Source organism: Amaranthus tricolor, chromosome 2 (assembly GCF_026212465.1).
Source record: "Amaranthus tricolor cultivar Red isolate AtriRed21 chromosome 2, ASM2621246v1, whole genome shotgun sequence".
Taxonomy (NCBI): domain Eukaryota; kingdom Viridiplantae; phylum Streptophyta; class Magnoliopsida; order Caryophyllales; family Amaranthaceae; genus Amaranthus; species Amaranthus tricolor.
In genome coordinates, this window is record NC_080048.1 from 13,491,562 (window position 1) to 13,518,548 (window position 26,987).

A 26,987-nucleotide genomic window follows, 5' to 3' on the forward strand; every position below is an offset into this window, starting at 1 on the left:
TTCAGATTACTTGACATTAGGTTAATTGCTTGTGCTTTAGTTTAATTATTTGTTTTTAAGACTCAATTTTTTTTTAAAAAAAAATAAAACAAATAGGATCTTCAAATTTATAGTGTATCTTTTCTCCACCCCTGATCAAAATTAACAACCATGATATAAACATATATTGCAACAAGGATGAACAAATAGGGACGAATAAAGTCAAGCTGAATCAATAATGATGAAATCTACGTATAAACATAAAAGGGAAAAATTACAAGATGGAACTTTATTAGATGATTAGAAATTATTTTTTAAAAGTTTGGAAATGATTGGTGAATAAGAGTAAAAACTTATAAATATCATATCTTCTTCTTTTTTCTCTCAAAAAACCCTATCCTTGATTGTTTACTTTGGGGTTACTATCAACCTTATGGTTGATCGTAAGCCCCCAATCTCTTTAATTTTTCTTTTTTTTTTGTTACAAATAAAGTCAATTCTCTCTATATTATAGAGTTAATCTATCCATTTATTGGATTCGATATGTCGATATTTTGGGTTTGAAAGTCTCTCATGGTGTGTTTCGAGTCTTGTTATAAATTCGATAGTAAAAGGTATATGACATTATCACGGGCATCGGTTCGGGTATTACAGTCAATAGTATCAATTTTATTTCAATTTGAAAGCTGTACTAGATCTATAGACCCCCTCGGAGGGGCTGTATCAAGGAGCAATGTGATAGAGGAAAGACTTTAGTGTTAGATCTCCTTTAAAATAATCGTGACATTTTATATATAGAATTTTGTTTGATTAAAATTGTTATAACATTAGATTCTTTCGAAAGAAAACACTTAAAACTCTATGAAATGGTTTAAAAATTTGATGTAATTACAAACAAAGACTAATAAAAGCAATAAATAATTAAAATAAATAACTAAGTTGAATTTGAGTGATACAATTAATTTTAGAACAAAAAAATTAAAATAATAAATTAGGGTAATAAGCTTAATGAAAGAAAAAAATAATATGAAAATAAAAAAATTGTATAACACTACTTAGTACTAAGCTATTACAAATACTTCCTATTTATACCCATCAAAAATAAAATATAATCCCTAACAATTATGAGAAATACCCTTTAAAATGATGGAAAATATATAAGTTGAATGTTAGGGAAAAATCACTATGTTGCATGCGTGTTGGAGGTCTTTAGGTAGCTCCATTTTACTCTTGTAATTCGCGTTGATTGCTAGGAAAAGTGGGGTTGTTCCACATGGAACGATTAACCGTTCAACTTACTGTCTCTAACGCTCATTTTGATCGATTGTAGCCATTTTTAAAATGTCATAACTTTTCCGTAACAACTTCAAATTCGATGTTTCACAAGTCAATTCGAAAATAACAAACCAAATAAAATTTAATATTTCAATATTATGGATCAACAAAATTGTGGGTGTGTTATCTCCATGAGCATTTAAGTGAGCCCTTCAATGACCATGACTTCTTGCTTTAGTCGTGTTGGACTCTTTTCTCACCTCTTGTCCTCATTTCTTCTTCGTCTTTGATTCATGCTTCGTCTAAGCCGCCAGGGGATCAAGTGGCATACTTGTAGCAAGCTTTAAGTATTGTGAATAGGTGATCAATCTGCAAAAATGAGCAACAAACATAATACCCTACAAAGGATGAGAATCCAGCCAAAAACAATGGAAATGCTTAAAATTGAGAAATAATCAATGAATATTAAGCCCAAAAAAATTAGTAAAAGCAAAATTTATCTTAGACCCAACCCAGACCCGCTAGATTCGTTCCAAACCTACTAGACCCGTTCTAGACCCAACCTATTACACAACCCACAATCAATGTTAAATTCATTCTAAAACTTTTTCTATATCTATATGGACTCAATTTAGTTTATATCCAACCTATAAACTCATTTTAGTACCAATATAATCTTTAAAATGTAAAAAATTTCAAATTTAAATAATTAAAAAAAGAACATTTAAGAGCCATTAGGAACCCTAGACCCATCAAACCTGGCAGTTCTGAGTCAGGTCTAAAAATTTTAACCCTAAAAATCAATAGGTCAGGGTCTAGGTCTTGAATCCAACCCATGACAATCCCTATTGCTAATTGAAATAATAGAAAGTGGGGCTTCTTGCCAATCAAAATAAGAAGAGGGGAATTATATTACTCTCATATATGCATTTTTAAAAAAGATCCCCAAACAATCCTAACATTCCTATTTTTACTGACCTAATCTAACAATTAAAACCCATATTCTAAAATAACCTACCCAAAAAATCAGCCCATCTCCACAAGTTTGATCCACCCACAAAACATTACAAATGAATATGGAGTTACATGTAACATTATGAGATATAATCCAAATGATATTCTGGACCTTGCAACCACAAATTGAACTCACATCCAAACTACTAATGGTGAATTCATTGATACATATTATGCATGAACCATTGATGTGACATCTCAAATCCACTTAAGGAATTGTCTTTTCATTCCTAGTTGGTCACATAAACTTTTATCTAATAATCAATTGGCTATGAAACTGAATTGCAATTTTTTTTTTAATGTTTTTAGTAGTGTATTGTGTCGGATGTTAAAAGAGAATAAACTATTTGATGTGTTACTCGAAAGAGGTGTATTGTACTGTGTTGGTGAGGCGACTCTAAAAGGATATCCAATGCTTGTTTATAGATTTGTCAAACAACAACTGTGGATGTGGCACCGACATATAAGATATTCTTCTTTAAGGTATTGAAAAAAAAATCTTTTCCCTCTCTTAAAACCTCTAAAAATGTAATTAGAGTGTGAGACATACAAGTTTAGTTTCCAAGAATCATGAAAAATCATATTTACCTAGCTCTTCTTATTCTGAGAAACCTTTTATGTCTTAAGTCATTTTAAAGTTTGATGTGTGGAGCCATATGCCTAAATTTGAGACCCAAGGTTTTTTATACTATGTGATATTTAATGATAATTGTACTTGCATAGGTTGGATTTATTTTCTAAAATTAAAATCCAAAGTCTTAGATGTGTTTTACCTTCTATAAAATGATTGAAACCCAATATGACACATATTTATATTTTCAGGTCTTATAATGTACGGTGGTGAGTATATTAAGCTTGACATTAAACATTTAACCTCTCAAAATGGCTTTATCCACTAAAATGAACTAGCTGCAATACTTAACAACAAAACAAAGTTACTAATTGGAAAAAATTGTTGCTTCCTTAAGATTACGAGAGCTCTTGTTAGATGTGTATGTTTTTCTTTTAAAAATGGAATGAAACAAACTTGAACTAAACGTGTCTTTGTGGGTATTTGAAAATTCAAAAGAGGTATTGATATTTTGATTTATTTCATAATTGTCTGTATATCATAATGGACTATGATTTCTTTGAGTCCAGCTATATATTATTATAACCACCTTTGATGTCAAGAAAAGAGTTAATTTGATCATCTAAGCTGGTTGATATATTCACAAGTGTCAGATCTAAAGAGCAAATAGGCGATACCGCTACAGTTGCCACTAATAATGTAGTAGATCCATTCGCTCCAAGTATCAGTTGTACGTGCGTTTTTACAAGTAGTTGTTGTCACATATTCATTTGTCGTCTTAAAAGCTACCTATTTTAGATGCTTTGTGTTGTATTCTTTCCCTTTTAGTGGTGTTGCTATTTGTTGATAATCTTTTATTATTATTGGGAATTATTAGGTGAAAGTTGAGAAAAACTATGAAATGAACTATAAGAGAAATAATGTGACAAACATATTTACTTGCTTTCTTACTTGAAAATAAGTATGAAGCACCCTTTATATAGGAAAAGAAAGATGCCAAATTATAATTTCCACTAATGAAGAGTCACAATCTTTGGCCTTTCATCTACTCATAAATCCTAACTATTAATGTACTCAAATTAATCTAGTCTTAATGATAATACATGTACACTAATTAATTTAGACTTCATGAAAAACTTATTAAATGTGGGAGACTAAAATTCTCATTTTCTAACACTCCTTCTTGACACTTTTGGTCTTCATTCAAAGTAAGCCTCTAACTTTGTCAAATCTGCCCCTTCGAAAGTGATTTAGTGAAACTATCTGCTAACTGATCTTCTCCATCAATCTCGACCTGCTTGACTTCACAATTATTTTGAGCTTCTTTCACAAAATGATACTTGACCTTGATATGTTTTGCCTTTAGGTGAAAGATAGGATCCATAGAAATTTTTGTTTCTTCTCGATCATTGGAATCTCTTTTTCCACGGCAACTTTTTGTTTCTTCACAATAAAAGATGGTAGCTCCCCCTTGAACTTTTCTAATATTAGACATATTTGTAGTATTGTCATTGAACATCATGTTAGGACGGGGGGAGTTGGTTTTATTGCCAATGTGTCAAGTGTGGCAATATATCAGAGGTAGATAGTGTTGATATCCTTAGGGAGCACATACTTCGATGTGGGTTTAGGCCTCAATATCATGTTTGGGTTTGGCATGGTGAGGAGGGAGTTTACAAAGAAAACAGTATTGTTGAGGATGTCAATAATGTGGATGTCAATGAGGATGTAGTAGATCGCGTTGATGGGTATGAAACAGATGAAAAGCACATCGATGAGGATGTAGATCGTGTTGATGAGATGATGGAGGGAGTCGAGGATGAGTTAGGAAAACGTATTTGGTAAAACAGGGCAAGTTCAAGGGGGTGAAGATCGACTATGGAAAAAAGAACAACTGTGTACATTAGTGACGAATTTATGGTGATTATTTGATGATTGCAACTGTGTACATTATAAATGAATTAGCATTGGATTATTAATAAAACGAAAAAAACAAAAAAAAAAAGAACTATATGCTGCGGTTTTCGAAGAACCGCAACATATGGTTAATTTTTTTTTTAACTATATGCTGCGGTTCAAGGAAAACCGCAACATATAGTTACACACTATATGCTACGGTGTTTCTTGAACATCAATAGGTAAAACATCACACCAAATTTCCTCTTGTTAAACTTTACCAATTGAAAAATGGAGTAAAACTACTTGTGATACTAGTAGGCTTTTACTTTGGTTACGATGTTGAATGGTGTATGGTTGTGGATGAGGTATGGTTTGAAGTTGTAATTTGGAAACAAGTGCTTGGAATACAATGTTTGTGCACATTCCTCCGATGATTAAAGAACACACTTTTTGCTTTATGGTGCATCTTGTGGAGAAAACTTTCTCACGTTGAGCCTCGCTATCAACACCACTCATTTTTGCATACTTTCGAAAATATTGTCCAGATTTATAGCAAACGAACATGTAAAATTATGAAATTTTACAAGTTCGTAGATCTCGAAAAAATACCCAAAATGAAAAAAGGAATTTTGCAATTTGGATATCGGACGAGGAAGTTATGGCCTGTCCAAGTTGGAAGTAGAAACTGTCTACGGAACAATGTCCGTTTTCGGTTTTCGATTGCGTTTTCTCCAAGGATAAACCTAGCTCTGACACCAATCTATTGTAAGATCTCCTAATCCGTAGGGATTCTTACAAGCTTTAATCGCGGATCGAAAGAAAGAACGATGAAGGGAATGAAAGGTGATGAATGCCGAATACAATGACTGAATTTTTTTTTAACTAAAAATTAAATACTGAAAACATAAAAAGACCGACTCTAATAAACACAAAATAAAAACACAAACTAGGAGCCAAGAATTAAAACTCAAATTTTAATTTTATTATGGATGATCTTTGAAAGGTGGACCAAAGATTGCTTGTTGAATGAGGGTGGTGCGCCAACATTGAACTAGCATTGCAAATAAGATTGAGTTTATTTTGTTATTGTTCTACATACATTATGTTAACTAGTGTATTTTTTTGTTTACGGATCAAGATTATGATAATAATAATAATAATTTTTATTAGTATTGTTACCTTCAATTCATCAAACTAATTAGCTTTATTCTTAAAATTATGGCATGATTTAGCTTATACATGTGAAGTTTTCTTCTTTCTATTTGTGGATATGGAGGAAAAGATTTAATATTTTCTAGGTTTTCTTGAGGAGGTAAAAGGAAATTGAAAATCTACAAAACTTTTAATATAATATTAGTATAATAAAAAGTTTTCTTCTTGTTTATGATTTATAATAATATATATGTATCATGTAGACATTATTTTACTCTAAAATAGTAGTATGTTTAATATTTATGATGGGTTAGTTAGATGATTGAGCGTAAAAACAATTAGAAATACAATATATAAATGAAGAATATTTTGCTTAATTTTCAGTTTTTTTTTTGATAAATTATGTCATATATACTATGTTATAAGTGATTAACATAAAAGTATGATTGCTTTATTTCTATGTATGAAAAGAAAATTATAGCATACACTTTTTTCTCCTTAATTATTGTTATTATATGTCAATCATTTTATTAAAATCATTAGATGTGAAAATCATATTGCAAACATTCTGGTTTTTTTTTGTTTTTGAAACGAAACTGCAATTTATATCACATCAACCAAAGCTAAGGATACAAGACTATGAGGGAAAGGGACCATAAAAATTGTCTTACCCATCCTATCCAAGTTCCACCGAGCTACCAAATGGGCAACATTGTTGCAATTTCTGTGAACTAAGTTACATTTAAAACAAAGAAAAGAGAGTTTCAAAGCTTCAATGTAAATAAACAGGAGAAAAATAGGCGATAACCCAGCCACATGATAACGAATACCATTGACAACCGAAGAGCAGTCCTTTTCTTAAATAATGTGAGAGTATCCCATCCGGAGAGCAATCTCCATCCCGTAGGCAGTCGCATGAAGTTTACTCAACTCAGGAGATCAATTGGCTTACACACATCTAACACCCACCATAAGTAATTGACCTCTCGTATTCTGGCCACAACACCTAAACCACGTTCCCCATCATTGACCATATTAGCATCGAAGCTGATCTTTATCTAGACGTCATTCAGGGGGCACAAACTAGTAGGAGCAGTAGTTGCGGGAGTCGGGCGATTGATAACTCGACTAGCATACTCATTATAGCCACGAACCAGCTTTGTATTATTTGCAACTAAATTGGGGATATTGGGACAACAACCATTAAAGACCCTTTGATTTCGAGCCATCCAAACCGCCCGTAATGTAGAAGAAATAGATGAAATAATGCTACTGAAACCATGGTCCACAACCCAAAGAAAGAAAACTTGGGTGCATTCGAAACTAGATCGCTCCTAGGATGGTGAAGCCAAATTTCACGAACACAGCTACATTCCACAAGGGCATGGCAAATAGATTTCGGAGGAGTATCACAACCACCACATATCGGGGAAGAAGCAATATGACGATCGAACTTCATTGACCGCTAAGCTGCCATTACAAGCACGCCACAAAAAGTGTCTCGCCTTAGGGGGGCACTCCACAGACTAGATCTTGTCCTAGAGATGAGTGTAAGGCTCGAAGGATTCATTTGTAGAAATCGTACTTGATCCCACAGTGCTCAGCCAGTAGCCAGATCGAACCGAATAACGACCATCTTTATAATATACCTATAATAGACTGTCAGACGACCACTTCTTAGAATGAGGCAAACCTCGGATTGTGTCTCGAATATCAAGAAGGAGAACAGATTCAAAATCAGAGAAGTCCCATTCGCCTGTATCAAAATTAATAAAATCCGCAACACGCAACGTATTAGCATTAGTGGAAGAGGAATTGAAGTGTAGCACAGCCCCATCTTTAACAAGCCATTGATCTTACCAAACGTCAATCGAGAAACCATTACCCACCTTCCAACATAGGCCATCTTTGAGAAGATATTTAGCATCCCAGAGACTTTGTCAAGTATAACTGGGGTTATAATAAGGCCCAGCATCCAAAACACCCGAATTCTTATGGTACCTTGCCTTAAAAATGGCAACAACAAGGGGACACTCACCATGGTGAATTCTCCAAACTTTCTTAGCTAGAAGAGCTTTATTGAAAAACCTTAAATCTCAGAAACCTAAGACTCCTTTGCTTTTTGGGGTGCACATGTAGTTCCAACTATGCCAATGCATCTTTTGATTATCATTCTCAAAGCCCCACCAGAAACGAGCTATCATAGAATTGATCTCGGCCACTTTACACTCCGGAATACGGAATATACTCATGATATATGTGGGAATGGCTTGAATGACGGATTTAATCAAAACCTCCTTACCCCCCCGAGATAAGAGCTTCTCCTTCCACCCTTGTAGCTTCTTCCGAATTCTCTCTTTAATGCATGAAAAATGGCTTTTTTGGATCTAGCCACAATGGTAGGCGAACCAAGATATTTCTCATGTCTGTCAACTTCTACTACCCCAAGATGGTCTGTAATCTCCTGTCGCAAACTGATAGGAACATTTTTGCTGAAGGAAATTTGGATCTTATCGTGATTGATTTTCTGACCAGAAGCTCGTTCATAGGTACTAATAATCCTAGCAATAGTAAAGCATTCCTGCAAAGACGCCTTAGAAAAATAATACTATCATCAGCGAAAAGGCGGGAGATTACCAGAGCTCCTCGGCAAATCTGAATGCTATGAATCTCTTTAAGGACAGCAGCTTGAGAGATCAGTGTTGAGAAAGCATCTGCACACAACAGAAATAAGCATGGAGAAATGGGATCTCCTTGTTGAAGACCGCGTGTCTTAGTTAGCTTGCCAAAGACATTACCATTCAGCTTGAAGGAGAAAGAAACGCTTGTGATGCAAATCATGACCCTCTTGACCCATGCATCACCAAAGCCCATCCTGAGCATCACTCTCTCGAGAAAATTCCATTCAACCCGATCATAAGCTTTACTCATATCAAGCTTCAACCCGATCATAAGCTTTACTCATACCAAGCTTTAAAGCAAAAGAATTATTATCGGGGGAAGAGCTACGTTTTATGGCATGGAAAACCTCAAAGGCAATCAGGGCATTATCAGTGATCTAGCGCGTAGGGATGAAAGCCCTTTGATCCATGGAGATGATCTTGCCCTAAAACGGTTTTAGTTTGTTCGCGAGATGCTTTGAGAAGATCTTATAAATGACATTGCAACAGTTAACCAGGCGAAAGTTTGTCATCATCTTTGGGTCTTTGCATTTGGGGATCAAAGACATGCATGTTTAATTGATTCCTTCCAAACAATTGTCGCCTCTCCACTAATTTTTCACCAGAGCAATGATATCAATTGAAACAATATCCCAAAATTTCTGAAAAAAGGAGGGCGTGCAAACCGTCAGGGCCAGGAGCTTTCGTAGGATGCATATGAAAGAGAGCTGCTTTGATTTCCTCCCCATTTGGTTCCAAGTTCAGAATTTCATTCATGTCCTCAGTAATAATCGAATCAATACCAACTAAAGCCTCATCCAAAATTTCCGAGCAGCTGAAAGTGAAAATATGTGAGAAGTACTCAGAAAAATTCTCATCAAGTCTTGTTTATCAGTCTTCCATTCCCCAGTCATATTGTTCAACCCCTTAATTAAATTCGTTCGTCTTCTCGAACTAGCTTTGTGATGGAAATATTTAGTATTTTTATCTCCATCTTTCAACTCATTTGAACGTGATCTCATGAACCAAGATGACTCGTCCAAGGGATGCAAGTTATCAAGCTCCTCTGTTGGCGCTTTGCAAGTGCGGATCATATTAGTATCAGGGGCACAGCGTTGAGCTTTTGAGAGCTTTTTCTAGTGATTCTAATGTTCTTATGGATGTCACCAAAGTGCTTGCTAGCTCACAACTTCATGCCTTTGGAACAACGATCAATTTGACAACCATATCCGCACCCGCATGAGTATTCCAAGCCTTCTCAACCACCTCCCTACAATCCTCCCTCGACAACCAAAAGGACTCGAACTTGAATGGCATAGCCCCTTCCATATCATAATAAGAGTGATTGGCTGTAATGATTATGGGGTTGTGGTCCGATCTATAAATGAGTAAATGTAAAACACTGTAGTTGGGGAACAATTCACACCACTCAACGGTAGCAAGAAACCTATCAAGTCTTTCTATCACAAGATTGGTATGAGATTTGGCGCGACACCAGGTGAAGGTACTACCATGAAAACCCAAATCATTAAAATGACAATCAGAGATACAATCTCTAAATGCCTACATGTCTCTATCACTTCGAATAGCACCCCTAGTTTTTTCATTCGAGCACACTATTTCATTGAAATCGCGAAAGAACAAGCAAGGACCCTCCACAGATTGCCTAAGAGTTCTAATTAGGTCCCATGTTTGGTACTTCTGAGAACGATCCGCCCAAAAATGCACCCCACACGCAAACTAGAAACAAATACCATTAGCTTCTAAAATCTTCACCAGGATGTGATGGTTTTAGAAAGACACAAGACTCACCTCCCTATCTCTCCACCAAAAGTCCATACCCCCAGAATTACCCATCTACTCAAGCAAAGACCCAAATCAAAACCACATTGTGATCTTACAACCTCGAGCTTCTTATCTTCAACCATAGTCTCCATCACAAACACCATATCTGGTTATCATGCAAACATTCTGGTTTTGTTTATATTATCTACTAGAATACTTTCTTGTATTTTCTCTTTATTATCCTATAATTGATTGCTATAACAAGAGGAACTTGAAATTTGTGTAATTAGATCACTAAAAACCCTTCTAGATCGAAGCCAATCAGAGACGTTGAGGTTATGGAATACCATAAAAGTTTGAAACGTATATAAATTTTTAAATATATCCAAGGTTCAAACATTGATTTCTTTATTGATTATATGCATTTTTCTTCATGACAGGGAATTTGAGAGGTAAAACATCCATAGTAAATGTGATAAATAAGTCACTAAAACGTTTGATTATATTGGTGATACACAATTGATTGAAGGAAACTGAATTTAGGAATTTAGTTCCTAGCAGACCAGTTAGAGATATAGCATTGCTCGATTAAGACGAAAAGGAGTTTATTTTGTCAATTACTATATGGTGAGCTGATTGTGTCTCATATTGACTATCTATATACTTTTGTGTACTTTGTTCATATACTTACCAATTAATGTATGTGTATCCAGTATCATGGTGGTACCAACTTTCGTAGAACTGCATGTGATCTTTTTATTACTACTAGTACTGATGGCGACGGTCCGGGTTGGGCCGGTTCCATTCCGGTTCCATCTGGTTCCGGTTCCACGTTGAACCTGATTTGAACGTTCCGGTTCCGGTTCCAAGCAGTTCCAAACGGTTCCTTGGTGGTTCATGAGGCGGTTCCGGTGGTTCCAACTCCCAGGTCGGGCGGGTCGGATCATCGGTTCCATTCTTATTTTTCCTTTAAATATAATATAAAAATACTATAATAATGCGGATGTACCTTTGATGATTACTTGATTATTAGAGAAATTCATTGCTTATCATTGTTTTTAAAATATTTACTAAAAAGAAGGAAAAAAATAAATTAATAAAAAACGATAAAGATGATTAATAAAAAAAGAGGGAGAAAATGGACTTGAACCTAGTACCCGAAGGAATACTAAGTTGCCTACGTATCCCGAAGGAATCAAAGCCCACGTAGTTCTTTCTCATACCTTTTATTTGTAGTTTTTTGAATGTTGATTTATCGTTGTCCGATATTCATGATCCTATTCGTCTTCGTCATCATCATCTTGTTGGTTAGATGCTTCCTCTAACTCTCCTTCTGACGATGATGCAGATGTATCCATATCATCCATGGATCATCATTGTCTTGATCATCATCGTTTTTGAGTCCTTGTGTTCGGAGCTCCGCTTGATCCCAATCTTTCTTGCAAACATATATTTGAATATTATGTGGAGCAAGATGAGATCTTTTTTCGTCTAGAACTCTTCTACCTGCACTAAAAGCAGACTCCCGACGCAATCGTAGAAGAAGGAATTGCAAGGATATGCTTTGCAATTCTCGATAATATGGGAAATTTTATGGATTTTTTCTTTCCACCATTTCAAAATATTATAGCTACCTTGGTCAATTTCAAAGTGATGTTTAAGATAATTTTCTAGTTCTAAATACGAAGCGGAGGGTGAGCTATTACGGGATTATAATAAGTGGGACGTGCCGAGACGCTAGTATGCCTAGACGTATTGCGACTTGGGTTATATACACTAGAATAATAATCATAAAGTTCTGCTAAAAGTTTTTTACAATTTCCAACATAATTATGTACATCACTAAGCGGACAATCTAATGATTGGTAGTAAAATCCAATTACTTTAGTAAGGATTTTCGTCTTAAAACATGGGTCTAAAATTGTAGCAATTCCATAAATAAAAGGAAAATCAGTAAAATACGTCTTCCACTTGTCCATCATATCTGCAAGAATCGGCTTTAAAAATATATTAGTATCATTATGCGAATGTTTAAGAAGATGATAAAAAATAGTAATACATTCACTTATTACTAAGTGGACGTTTGGTTCGTAAACATATAAAAAAATCTTAGTTGCATGGACATACACTTCTAATATTTGTTGTACGCCTAGCTAGTTCCCATGTTTCACAGCTTATTTGTCTATCTGTACACTCACTATGCAGTTGTGTTATAACCTGAAAATAATTAATAGCCTTTTTTAATAAATCATGAGTTGAGCCCTAACGTGTAGGAGTATCTAATGACCAATACACTTTTTTTAGTTGATAATGGTCACATAATTGCTTCTATCTTCTCTTTACCTATCCAACTCTAAGCCATTTCACTATGTCTCTAATGGGATATAATAAATCAGGTTCGTTATAAAAAAGTTCGATGCATTTAATGTTGGTGGTTGCATTATCGGTAGAATAACAAAATACCTTATCTAATAAGTTTCATTCTTTACATATCTCTATTGATCTGCATTTTATGTTTTCACCATATGTCTTTCGAGCATTAGCTCAAAAGTAATTATTATTTTTTGAATAATCCAATTATGATCTATCCAATGTGCTGTTACACACATAAAAGCTTCTAAATATGGGGGAGCAGACCAAATATCAGTTGTTATGCTAACCCTACCATTTAAAGATTTAAATATTTCTACTAATTCATAGCGATTTGATTTCATATAATTTTATTGTGCGTTGTTTAATAGTGTTTCTAGGGAGTACTCTATATTGTGGTTGCAAAGTTTTTCTAGTGTAATCTTCGCATGCCTTATATTCACTATGGTTAATTGGCAATTCATCACAAATTACATATTTAGAAAATTCATCAATCATATCATTACGATTATATTTAAAAGGCATACCTCCGCCGGGAACGTCCCACTGTCGGTTTCCACTTGTGGTCCCGCTGCCGCTTGCTGCATGAGTTTCTTTTGTAATTTCCATGCTTCTTTACCAAATGTTTTTTAAAAGATCCCGTACCACCACCTAACACGTATTCACAAAACATAATAAATGAATTTTTAATACATTCTTGATTTACAAAATATAAATATCATGTATGTATAAAAACTTAAAAAGTATTTACCTCTGCTGAAATTGTATGAAACTAAGGGCTTTACCCCTTGACTTTCACAAATTTGACAAGTGCATAAGAAAACATCTGGATTATTGGTTGGTTCGTTTGTAAAATACGACCACACATTTGAAACAGCTCTACCACTAGGAGGTGGCATTGCCGGAAAAGGTTGTCTTACTGGTTCATCTTCATCTAAATTTAAATATTAAGACATACTCAAATACCACAATATATAAATAAATAATAATTTAAAATTTAATCAATTTGAAGAATAAAATTATAAAACTAACCGATACTTTGGAAATTGATTCGTTTACCACGAGCTTTTCTTTGTTTTTGTTGTTGTTGTTGTTGTTGTTGTTGTTGTTGTTGTTGTTCTTCATGTGATCTCGTTGATGACTGTCGAGTTTTATATATTCCAATAAGAGTCGTTGGTTTCTCTTCTTGTTCTTGTTCTTCTTCATTTGTATTTCTCTTTCCACTTCTTCAGCATAATCGTTTAATTCTTGGTCGTACCCTTCTGGAAAATTTGGTTCAAAATTTTAATTACTAACTGAAGGTGTTGTTGATACCGACGAAGTTGAAGTGGCCTTTCTTTTGGAGCTAGAACCTTCTAATGATTTTGGCACTTTAGTAACTTTTTTAGAAGCTTTTTTCAAAAAAGTAAACATGATATTATTGAAATAATAATGAAATTAAAAAATAAATAAATAATTAAAAGACTAATTATGTAATTTAGAAATATTAAAAGACTAATTATGTAATTAAGAGAATAATTGCGTAATTAAGTAATTAAGTAGAGAAAGTATGAGAAGAGATGAATTGCGAATGAAAATGATTGAAAATGTGGAGTATTTATACAAAAAATCCCCAACTGCTAGTTTTTGACCGGTTCCAAAGAACCGCTGGGCCGGGTGAACTGCCCGGTTTCGGTTCAGGTTCCAAGGAACCGGTGGGTTCAGTTTTTTCCGGCGGTTTTACGGTTTCGCGGTTCGGGCCGGTTTAGAACCTGTCGCGAACGGTTCCGGTTTCGGGACGGTTTCAAGAGGTTCGGGAGCGGTTCGATTCCGGGTAACCCGCTCCATGGCCTATCACTAAGTAGTAGCTAGGACTATGATTCTGCTCTTGATGAATTTGGTATGTCATTGTAGTTTTCTTGTAGAATTATACCGAGTTGATAATTAAAGTTTCTCAAGTTGGTCTAAATGCACCAAAGTTTTGCAATGTATATAAAGAGTGTCTTTTAGGCTGTATACTTATTTATGCATTTCTCCTTGCTTGTTTTTTCTAGAATAATAACACTTGCATTAATACCAGCAAGATAACTACAATTATACGCAACACTAACTTATTACCTCCTTTATTTTACTTGTTACCTTCTTTATTTATTGTTCTTGTTTTTGTTCTTGTTCTTGTTGTGAATTTTAATTAATTGTTAATGATGATTACATTAGCGAAATTCGATTTGAGTGCTTAGTATGAAGATTGAATCATGGTTTTTCCTTTTTCTTTCTCGGTGTGTTTTAGAAATTAAAATAACTTCATTCATATTTTAGCCTTAATAATAATATTTGATTTGAGTTAATAATATAATAATGGTGATGATTTCAATTTATTAGGTTTCATTCTCGGTGTGTTATAGCATTTTTTTTCTTATTTGTAACCACACAAATCTGTTCGGTGAATTTAAGAAGATACACCTGCACTTTATTTGAGGTTGTACCAAACATTTTCAATCAAAGCTTTGCTTAGAAAACAATATGAAACTTAACTTTGTTTGTAGCTTGATGATAATGAGCATACCTATGTTGCATTATATTACATTTGCCCAATGCATACTCTCTTTTCTCTCATGGTTTATGGTGCACTTGGCATCATGCACAAGTATAATTAGATTAGATGGATCATGCCTCTAAGAATCGGTGTTTGTTTCTTAAGTGTGATACTTGTTAGGGAAGTATCTAGGGCATTTGAACTAATCTGGAGTCCATTCACTTTTCTTCTTGGTAAGTCTTTTTGTTCACTTACTCGATCTAAAATTGTAACAAGTGCTTAAATACTGTAGGTTATACTATTCTAGCTAATATAAACTGATAATGAAAAATACAAATTTCAATTGAAAATTTGTATTTTCCTTTTGTTGATGGCTAAAATAAAACTTACCAAAACACTAAATATAAATTTGAAGATTTTCTTTATAACGACAACCGTTACCCGGAAACTTGATACTTGTTGTAGGTGTGTAATCACTTTTCTTTTGTGATATTTCCCCTATAAAGGTACTTGGGTTTTAACTTTGAAATTCAAAACGAGATACAAACAACACAACACACCCTTAGTACTTAGGGTATGTCACTTAACAACAAGTGTTTGATGAATTATAAACTTTGGAAATTCTAACAAAAGTTAATTACTCTCTTGAAAGAACACAAGTGAAAAAGAAAGAGCAAGAATGAATTCAGAAAATTGGAGTAGTAAACATCCTTCCCCAAGCCCCTATTTATACTACTCCAAGTATAGCTAAGGGTCATGGCACATTGAATCACCCATTCATGACCAATCTTAATGGCCTCCAATCAATACCACTAACCAAGGTATTCATGAGCATTATTGCTCCTAATTACTCCTTTGTAACATCAGAAGTGATATGGAATAAGAGAAGGAATCCAATGCAATTAACTCAAAGGATACGTAAAGACACAACGGTAATCTTAGAGGAAAAAGCCGAGTCAGCTTTTTCTCCAACACCAGGAAAGCCGACTCGGCTTTACCTGCTAGACAAATGATTTATTCTAGAACTTAAAGCCGAGTCGGCTTTAGGCCTAATATTAGGAAACCCGAGTCGGCTTTTCTTGCTAACTTGGTTTTCTAATATCCTTTTTGTCCTATCCTTTGAACCCCTTTTGGACCTTGTATTTTAATACATATTGTCCCACTACTATGTGTAGTACTTAGTGATTATATACTTAGGATTATCATACACTAAATGTTTAACAATCCTCCCCCATTTAGAGTATAATAAGCCTCTCTCAATTATAAAACAAATTTTATAATTCCATTTCATGCGTCAACGCTAATATCCCTACGAATTGAATTAACGTCTAGTATAATACACTTCACAAGTGATCGAGCCAGAATTGATATCCATTCGGATTTGAATCAAATGACCCTTCCAACCACTCGAAGATGTAGCAAACACAAAATCAATAACAGAAAGTCATTAACTTGACACATTATAAGGCTGTGTCCGTATCTTATTCATAAGTTTATCATAGTCAGAGTGCCAATCTTGACTACTTGAAACGACCACACTTCAAACTAATATAGGTAGGTTCTCATCACGTATAAAACATATCCCCGTGAAACGGATACAATACAAGAGCTCTTGAACTCTTGATATTGAGAACTTTCAATGAACGACTACCTTTTTCTTCACGGTCCAAAAACAACGATCGGTCATTAGAACTTGTTGCTTACAAAAACCAAAAGGAATTTTACCACATTGAACTCAAGACACGATGTTACTCATGTGTGAATTGGGCTTTTCCAAATGATCTTTATTGACGTAATCTGATTGCAATTGACGCTTGTTGAATTGAATCCCTGCTCATGGCTTTCATAAAAGAATCAGTCACATTGAAATTAGTGTTCACATAGTCAAAAGTTATGACCCCATTAGTGATAAGTCCTTGCACTAGGCTGTGCCTGAGATCAATATGACGAGATTTACTATTTTACACTTGACTATATTCCCTACCTAAAGCCGTCATGCAATCCGCATGACTCGCCACTGGTGAAATTGGCTTAGATAACAAAGGTATCTCAAACATAAGATTCCTTAACCACCCAGCTTCACTAGATTGTAAAGTAAGAGCTATGAATTCCATTGACATAGTAGAATCAACTATACATGTTTGTTTCTTAGAGGACCATGAGATAGCACCTCCCCCATAAACAAACACCCAACCACTAGTGGAAGAATTATCCTCTTCATTAGTGATCCAACTAGCATCAGACTAACCTTCTAAAATAGGAGGTTCGCCGCTATACGCTATACCATAATCCTTAGTACGCAACAAGTATCTTAATGCTCTCCTTATCGCCATCCAATGATGGGGACCCGAGTCGCTAGTAAACCTACTAAGTTTTCCAACCGCAAAAACCTATGTCTGGCTTTGTACAAGTCATGGCATATATCAAAGATCCAATGACCTTTGAATACTCCAATGGTGAAATTGGTTGTCTGGTATGTTTGGCAAATTTCATACTTGGTTCAATGGGAGTAGAGACCGGTGCCTTATTAAGCATGCTAAACCACTTAAGTAATTTCTCAACATAGCGAAATAGACTTAGCTTGATTCGGTTACCTTGTCTCATGATCTTAATACCTAAGATCACATCGGCCTCCCCCATATCCTTCATTTGAAAGAACCTAGACAAAAAGTCTTTTGTCTCTTGAACTTGTACTAAACTAGTACCAAAGATAAGCATGTGATCCACATATAGACAAATGATAACCTGATTACCATGGCTATCAAATTTGCTATAAATGCACTTATCGGCTTGATTCCATTTGAATCCAAAGGAAAAAATTGTTTGATCAAATTTTTGATGCCATTGCTTAAGTGCATGTTTAAGTCCATATAAGGATTTAGTAAGTTTACACACCTTTTGATCTTGTCCTTCAATAACAAACCCTTCGGGTTATTTCATATAAACTTCTTGCTCTGATTCCCCATATAAAAATGCGGTTTTAACATCCATTTGATGGATCTCTAGATGATAAATTGTAGCTAAAGCTACCAATAACTGAATAGTGGTTATTCTTGCAACCGGTGCATATGTATCGAAACGATCGATACCAAGCTTTTGTCTAAAGCCTTGTGCCACTAAACGGGCCTTGAACTTGTCAATAGTGCCATCAATTTTCATTTTCTTTTCAAAAATCCACTTGCAACCTACTTGTTTGCACGTAGGAGGAAGATCCACTAACACCGAAGTTTATTTCCCATGATGGATTGCATCTCATCATCAATAGCCTCTTTCCAAAAAGCCCTATCCCGTGAAGCTATAGCATCCTTATATGTCAATGGGTCACCTTCCACATTGAATAAATATGGAACACTAGAAGAAATTTCGTTTCTAGTACCTTCAACCAAATATACATCGAAATCTGGTCCAAAGCTTTTAGCTTTTCGTTGTCTCTTACTCCGTCTAGGTATCAACACCTTGTAGTTCATCTAATTGTAGATTTTCATCAACATCTAGAGGTGAACCTTGTTGATTATCATCAACATCATAATTGGTACAAACTTTTGTCTACTCAATGATGAAAATCTAATTTCATCAAAAATTGCATCTCTTGGCTCAATAATCGAATGAATCGACATGTAGTCATTTTATTCTATAACATAAAAACTATAAGTTTTGCTATGAATAGAAACCTATAAAAATGCATTCTATCCCTCGTTCACCGAGTTTCTTTCTTTTGTTACCGAGTAATCTTACAATGGCCCTACAACCCAAAACCTTAAAATAGCTTAAGTTTGGCTTTCTTTTGTACCAAAGCTCATAAGGAGTTTCCTTATTTTTTCTCATTAGAACCCGGTTAAGAATCTTATAAGCCGTCAACATTGCTTCACCCCAAAATCCGTCACTTAAGCCAGAGTAGGATAACATGGAATTAACCATCTCTTGTAGAATACGGTTTTTCCTCTCCGCCACACCATTTGATTTTGGTGCGTATCCGGCGGTTGTTTCATGTATAATACCCATTGAATTAAAGTAATTTGGATCATAATATTCACGTCCTTTATCTGTTCTTAACCTGTTAAGTTTACCAACAATTTTTATTTCTACTTCATTTTTGTAAATCTTAAAAAAATCAAGAGCCTCATCTTTTGTTTGTAAAAGGTATACATAACAAAACTTGGAAAAATCATCAATAAAAGTTATGACATATTTCTTATTTCCTATGAAAGTCACAAAGATCACTATAAATTAATTATAAAATTTTGGATTTCCGTTCAACACTTTTAAATGGTATCCTTATGATCTTATTTAACATGCACATTTTGCAATATTTAGACATTTTAGTGCACATAGGAATCAAATCATGTTTAAACATAAAAGCAACTTTATCAAAATTAACATGTCCTAGTCTAACATGCCACAAATAATGCATATCAACTTTTTCATTCATAAGTGAAGATTCAACATTACAAATGATATCATTATTTAAATTCACAGACAACTTAAAAAAAACTATTACTTAAATAAGCACGTCCTACAAACAAGTTATTCTTAGAGATAATACACCTATCGGATTCAAATACTAATTTGTAGGCCAATCGATTCAAGATCGGTCCCGAGACAAGATTTCTACTAATTTCAGGTGCATAATAAACTTCCCTTAAAACCAAGAGATTCCCCGAAGTGAACAATAGCTCAACTTCTCCTTTGCCTTGGACCATGATAGGTGCATTGTTTCCCATAAAGAGATGCACCCTATCAACTACCTGATTTAAGGTTTTGAACTATCTTTTAGAACTACATACATGTCTCGAAGAATCAATCCACCAAGACAAAGTATCATCCTTGAGTAGAAGGGTCCTTGCTTGTAGAAGCTTGACCACTACCCTTTGCTTTCTTTTGCTTGTTCTTGAAAACAAATCAATTTTTCTTTCGGTGTCCGGGCTTGCCACATTCCCAACAAACCTTTTCACCGACATTAGAACTAGTGGCCTTCCCCTTTAAAGATTCAGTTTTCTTTCTTTTCTCACCGGAATGAGATGGTTTCGCTTCCGCAACAATGTTGATGGTTCCGACATTAGGATTTTCATCCTTTTGATTCTCTTGAATCCTTATGCTAGACTCAACAACTATGTGTTGCCCAAGATCGGAGAGTGTAATCTCCTCTCTTTTATGCTTTAAAGCATATGTCTAACATTCCTCCAAGAAGGAGGCAACTTGTCTATAATGCTTGAAACAATAAACACTTCATCCATTTCAATTTTATGAAGTTTCATATTAACATGCATTCTTTGTAATTCATGAAATTGATCAATTTCGGGGCGATTTTCAACTATCTTATAAGAATTGAAATCACTTATGAGAAATTTCTTGGAGCTAGCATCCTCCGCCATGTATTTGTTCTTCAAGGTCTCCCATAATTCCTTAGCGGACTCATGGTATTGGTAAGATATCAAAAAACGAATCTTGCATCCCATTGAGAAAGTGACCCCGACAAATGAAATCATCATTTTCCCATTTACCTCTTTTCCTTGATTGTTCAAGAGTTTCATTTTTCACCTCCTCCGGTTTTAGGGGTACTTATCACGTAAGCCACGTTCAAAGTAATAAGGAGGATCATCATCTTCTTTTGCCAACTTCGAAAATCGACACCAACAAACTTATCCAACTAAGTGAAATTAGAAGTAAGTTCTTTCATACTTGCCATCCCAAAAAAGAATATCACAAAACATTATTATAAACTAATAATGCAAAACACAAATTAAAATTGGGAATTTGTATTTTTCCTTTGTTGATGGCTAAAATAAATCTTAACAAAACACTAAATATAAACTTGAAGATTATCTTTGTAACGACAACCTTTACCCGAAAACTTGATACTTGTTGTAGGCTCGTAATCACTTTCCTTTTGTGATATTTTCTCCATAAAGGTACTTAGGTTTTGACTTGAAAATTCAAAACAAGATACAAACAACACAACACACCCTTAGTACTTAGGGTATGTCATTTAACAACAAGTGTTTGATGAATTATAAACTTTGGAAATTCTAATAAAAGTTAATTACTCTCTTGAAAGAACACAAGTGAAAAAGAAAGAGCAAGAATGAATTTAGAAAATTGGTATAGTAAACATCCTTCCCCAAGCCTCTATTTATACTACTCCAAGTATAGCTAAGGGTCATGGCACATTCAATCACCCATTGATGACCAATCTTAATGGCTTCCAATCAATACCATTGACCAAGGTATTCATGAGCATTATTCCTTCCAATTACTCCTTTGTAACATCAGAAGTGATATGGAATAAGTGAAAGAATCCAATGCGATTAACTCAAAGGATACGTAAAGAAACAACGATCATCTCAGAGGAAAAAGCCGAGTCGGCTTTTGCTCCAACACCAGGAAAGCCGACTCGGCTTTACCTGCTGGACAAATGATTTATTCCAAAACCGAAAGCCGAGTCGGGTTTAGGCTCAATATTAGGAAAGCCGAGTCGGCTTTTCTTGCTGACTCGGTTTTCCAATATCCTTTTTGTCCTATCCTTTGAACCCTTTTTGGACCTTGTATTTTAATACATATTGTCCCACTACTATGTGTAGTACTTGGCGATTATATATTTAGGATTATTTAAATGTTCAACATTTGCAAAATCAAATTTCCAGTCTTGTGTACGAGTGGTATTTTCGTTCAACCCTTGATCGCTACATATGGATAATGGAATGATATATGCTTATTATCACCCCATGGTAAATTTTATTAGTTGTTTGTTTACATTCCAAATTTCCTCTTTCATACACCTTATTGATTTTTTGGTATTAAATTGTCATTTCTTTCTAGAAACCTTTCCTTAACTTCTAAATTTATTTCACTAATTAAAGGCTTTCCTATAAATTAGATGATAATTTAAATTGACACTAAAAATAGAAGAAGATAATTTAAATTGATGCTAAAATTAGGAATTAATGTGAATATAATTTTACACGTTATTTTATCTGGTTTTTGTTGAGCATTCAATATCTTCTATGAGTTTTAACGTGGCAGCACAACAATGGTTCATAATAACAAATTACAACACATAATGACGTAATTATATGAGTTGTCAGTGCAACGTCAATTTAAGTTTAAGTTAAAGATCTTGAAGACTGGCACAGACTAACTAGATCAACGAAATTGACGGATGAAGCTTTCTAACTAGATCTTTAAGTTTTAAGGATATGTTGAGGTGTGACATATATAAATACAAGGCTTCGTTCAAGGATTAAGATTGCACCTCTTCTTACAATTTTCTCTGTTATTTATTTAAGATCTAGTATTCTCTAAGTGTTCAAAAGAGTTGTAATTATTAGTTCATCTAGCTTTTACAATTTGTAATAGGATTAAGTGTTGAAAAGAGTTAGAATTTTCATAAATTAATACGCCTAACCTTAGAATACTTCTTAAATTGTATGACTTGTAATCTCTATTGTGAGATTGAGATTTGCTTTTATTAAGAGACTTATAAGACGTTCTTCAAGGGGAAGAACGTGGTGAGAGAAGATAGAGAGATCTTCTAGTTGTCTTGAAGTCTATTAAGAAAAGGCGTTGAATCCTACGGGTTGGAAGAAAACCCATAGGCGGGGAGTAGGTTGTTTAAAATCGAACCTCGTTAACATATTGTGTGTTATTGTTTAAGTTTATTTCTGCACATACGTTGTAGTTTTATTAATCGATCTAAAACTGTTCTAGAAGACAGTTTTGAAAGGTCACCCAAGCTCTTGAGCTAACCTTCCAGTCGAAAATTTTATACTTGGCAATTTTAATTTATATATAATATATAAATCCTAAGAATGTAGTACTTTTATTACATACTATAAAATTTCATTGCCCTATTAACCATGATGATCACATGAATAGATTTCTATTCTCTTTTCTTAATTAATTATTAAGAAAAATAACATTTTATGATGTCCATTATAAATTTTTATCATCAAAATAACACATACCCACTTCTCTAGATCATATCTTTGTAAAATACTATCACCCACATGCTTTACTTCAAATTAAAATTTGAACACATGTATATGATCATCCAAAAGAAGATTTAAATGTATGTAAAAACTTTTTCACAATTTAAACACAAAATATCAAATATAACTTATGATTATTAAATCTCAAGAAAAACTTACTTGTTTTCCATGATATTTCTTCTTACTAAAGATACCCATGAAAATAAATATTTCATTTGCCATCATCAGAACTTCATGCCGAAATAATTGTCGAACTTGATGAAAAATTTTAACGAGATCCTTAACGCTTGCCATCTTTGAAAAATTATCACAATAGATTATTGGAAGTATAATGCAAATACAAATAAACAAACGGATTTGTATTTCCCTTGTGTGGATGGCAATGGAATTCCTTGCTTTGTAAATCACCAAATGGACACCATAAAGATATGGCTGCGACAATCAAAGAAGTCGCTCGGAAACTTGATATGAGTAGAAGGCGTTCATGCACTTTCCTATTGTGATATTTCTCCCACAAAGGTGCTTGGGATGATAAATGAAATTCACAATGAGATACAATCTACACAACAAAATCCTACTACAAGGAAATTGCAATAGTAAATACAATTGTTGTGGTGAATTAAGAACTTTGATGATATTGAGAGTTAATTACTCTCTCAATATTATCTCATGAAAGGAAGAACAAGTATGAGAGTATTTTTAAGAGAGAAATAAGAAATGATATGGAGATGGGATGAAATGTCCCTTGGCATGCAACCTCTATTTATAGAGCTATGCATGAAGCAATACCTCATTTTGAAACAAAAGTGTTTCACCAAACAAAGCTTATGAATCAAAGTAATGTTTCACCAAGCAAAGCTTATGAATCAAAGTAATGATTCATCAAACAAAACTTATGAATCAAAGTAATGTTTCATCAAATTCTTTGAGGCATTTAATTTGGACTTATAATATATTTATTTAAGTCCCACTACTGTACTAACTATGTAGTATATACAAATCTAGATTTATATACTTTAAATGTTCAACATAAAAAGGATAAATGTAAATAATGAATGATAAAGAGTAATTACATAATAACATAAAATTTATTAGTTTATTTAAAAAGAATAGTTTAAATTATGATTTGATTTCTTAACCTTATGTTATGAATGTGTTACTCAATCCATTAAGATATGGTAATTTTTGTTATATTGTTGCACTTTTTAAACTGTATATCATAAATTAATAAAGGGCCAAAACTAAAAATATAAATGATCACATTTTTGGCAAGAGGGCCCGAGCCTCCGCCGGCCCCCGATGTAGCTTCGCCCATGCTAGTATATGCAATTTATAAGGTTACACCGTGTTTGACCAATGTGGAATTTACCTCATACAAAATAAATTATTCGTTACCTCTAAAACATTTTACTTACTATTGATATTGACATTTCCCACATACGCAATCGAATGTAAATATTTCAAAAACGGTAAGTATCATAATCATAATTAGAACGGAAAAATTATAAAGAAATCAATTATGAATCCAACAATATCTTGTGAACGAAAACTAAAAATTAGAACGAAAACAAAAAGCTTACAATTGTAGCCCCCTTTGTAACATACCAAAGATTTTATTGATAAAATAGGAGTGGCTAAAGAACCAAACAATTATAGCCAACTATGCGGTCCATCTTATCATTTACGTTATCGTAAAATTGTCGTGGCATATTCATATACCGTCAATTTAATTCCTGGAAGTAATATATCTTGGAAAGCTCAGTATGTTAACCTCGCTTTCATATCATTATGTCCATAATATTATTTTCTATACCTACCAACCAAATTACACACTATCTCTGTCCTATTAAAATCAACTTATTTTTTTATTTTAGTTCTTTGTCGTATTTTCACTATTTAATGACTCATGCTTGAATAATTTATACTGTTCTTTTCAAAAAAAAGTTACGAATTTTAGTGTTAAATTTTGACTATAATTTCTCATTAATCTATAAGAAAAATCATTTTAATGTCATATCTTGTTAGATTTGTCTGAAAATATATGTTCTAAATATCAACATTTTAGAATTTTTTAAAACTCACAATTAAAATTACTTAATTATAAAGTTACATTAAAATCTGCGAAAAAAGTAAATAGAAAAAATATTTGAAGACATGAACTATTTTTTTAATCGTGTTTATTCATTTTTTTTCTTAATTTACGCCCCAATCACAATTAGAGCTATGAAGGAATATATGTTATTAAAGTAAATCTTTCCATTATAAAATTAGGAGCTTTGTTGTTGCTTAGATTCAAACCTAGCTCACATGTATGGAAGACAACGCACTAATCAATTCAATTGTGTATATTTACATCTAAGACTAGATTATATATTAGACATATAGAGCAAATATAAATAAAACAAACCGATTTGTAATTTTCCTTTTGTGTGGATTGCAATATAACTCCTTGCTTTGTAGATCACCAAATGGACACCATGAAAATAAGGTTGCGACAATCAAAGAAGTCGTTCGGAAACTTGATATAAGTAGAAGGCGTTCATTCACTTTCCTATTGTGATATTTCTCCCACAAAGGTGATTGGGATGATAAAATAAAATTCACAATGAGATACAATCTACACAACAAAATCCTATTACAAGGAAATTGCAATAGTAAATATAAATATTGTGATGAATTAAGAACTTTGATAATATTGAAAGTTAATTACTCTCTCAATATTATCTCATGAGAGGAAGAACAAGAATGGGAGTATTCTTAAGACAAAATAAGAAATGATATGAAGATGGGATAGAATGTCCCTTGGCATTCACCCTCTATTTATAAAGCTATAGATCAAACAATACTTCCTTTTGAAACAAAAGTGTTTCACCAGGCAAAGCATACGAACCAAAGTAAAGTTTCACCAAGCAAAGCATAGGAATCAAAGTAATGTTTCAGCAAACAAAGCTTACGAACAAAAGTAAATGTTTCACCAAGCAAAACTTATGAATCAAAGTAATAATTCATCAAATTCTTTGAGACATTTAATTGGACTTATAATATATTTATTTTAGTATCACTACTATACTAAGTATATATTATATACAAATCTATGTCTATATTGTAACATCCGCTTTTTTTTTAAAAAAAAAGAAATAATAATAATAGTAAATAAATAAAATATTGATAATAAATCTATATAAACAAATTTCAGAAATTAAAAAAAAAAATAACTCCCCATTAACAAATAACTTTCTACTCCTCCCTCTAAATCTTATAACTAACCTCATTTACACACTATAAATTAAACGAATTACCCTTAATTCATTCACATTATTACACATACTTCTTTTTTCTCCTACAAACTATTTCCTCCATCTTCCAATTGCTTAAAATTTAATCAAGAAAATGCAAGATTTTGATATTAAAGGTATGAATTTCATTTGTTTGTTAGAAATTTTTTTAATTAAAAACCAAAAAAAATTTATGCTATTAATTGAAAAACACCCATCTTTTATTTGAAAAATGGAAAAAAAAGTATTTCTGACCTTAGTTTTCCGGCGATACGCAGGTCACCGGAATACCACCGGCGTGCAACGGCGGCCACCGTAGCCACTGCCGGCCGGTACCTTCTTCCTTCTCCCTCTTTCTCTCTCTCTCCATTTCTCCTCCTCTCTCTTCTTTCCCCTGATTCTTTTCGTGGGTATTAGAAAGGAGTACCAAATTTCTTAGGTTTTCTAAAGAACCTTTACATATATTTTCTTTTTTTATAATTCTTTTATTATTTAACCTTTGTCCTT

General features: G+C 33.5%; 1 protein-coding gene across 1 annotated transcript; it reads right to left on the reverse strand.

The window, feature by feature from the left end:
* Positions 1–1,044: 1,044 nt before the first annotated feature.
* On the reverse strand, positions 1,045–26,917 carry LOC130804854 (uncharacterized). The gene is made up of 5 exons (XM_057669478.1): positions 26,736–26,917; positions 13,738–14,096; positions 13,457–13,639; positions 13,233–13,356; positions 1,045–1,623 (listed from the first exon to the last, which is right to left on the reverse strand). The coding sequence occupies exons 3-5, from the start codon at positions 13,602–13,604 to the stop codon at positions 1,557–1,559; spliced, it is 339 nt and encodes a 112-aa protein (XP_057525461.1). The 5' UTR covers positions 13,605–13,639; positions 13,738–14,096; positions 26,736–26,917; the 3' UTR covers positions 1,045–1,556.
* Positions 26,918–26,987: the final 70 nt, after the last annotated feature.

What these genes read in the sequence shown, in the direction of transcription:
- LOC130804854 (XM_057669478.1), bottom strand. Translation starts at nt 13,604, where the DNA reads ATGCCACCTCCTAGTGGTAGAGCTGTTTCAAATGTGTGGTCGTATTTT. An exon ending in TTCATACAATTTCAGCAGAG is followed by an intron (nt 13,357 to 13,456) that starts GTAAATACTTTT and finishes AATACGTGTTAG; the next exon opens with GTGGTGGTACGGGATCTTTT. An exon ending in GTGGGACGTTCCCGGCGGAG is followed by an intron (nt 1,624 to 13,232) that starts GTATGCCTTTTA and finishes TCATTTTTGCAG; the next exon opens with ATTGATCACCTATTCACAAT.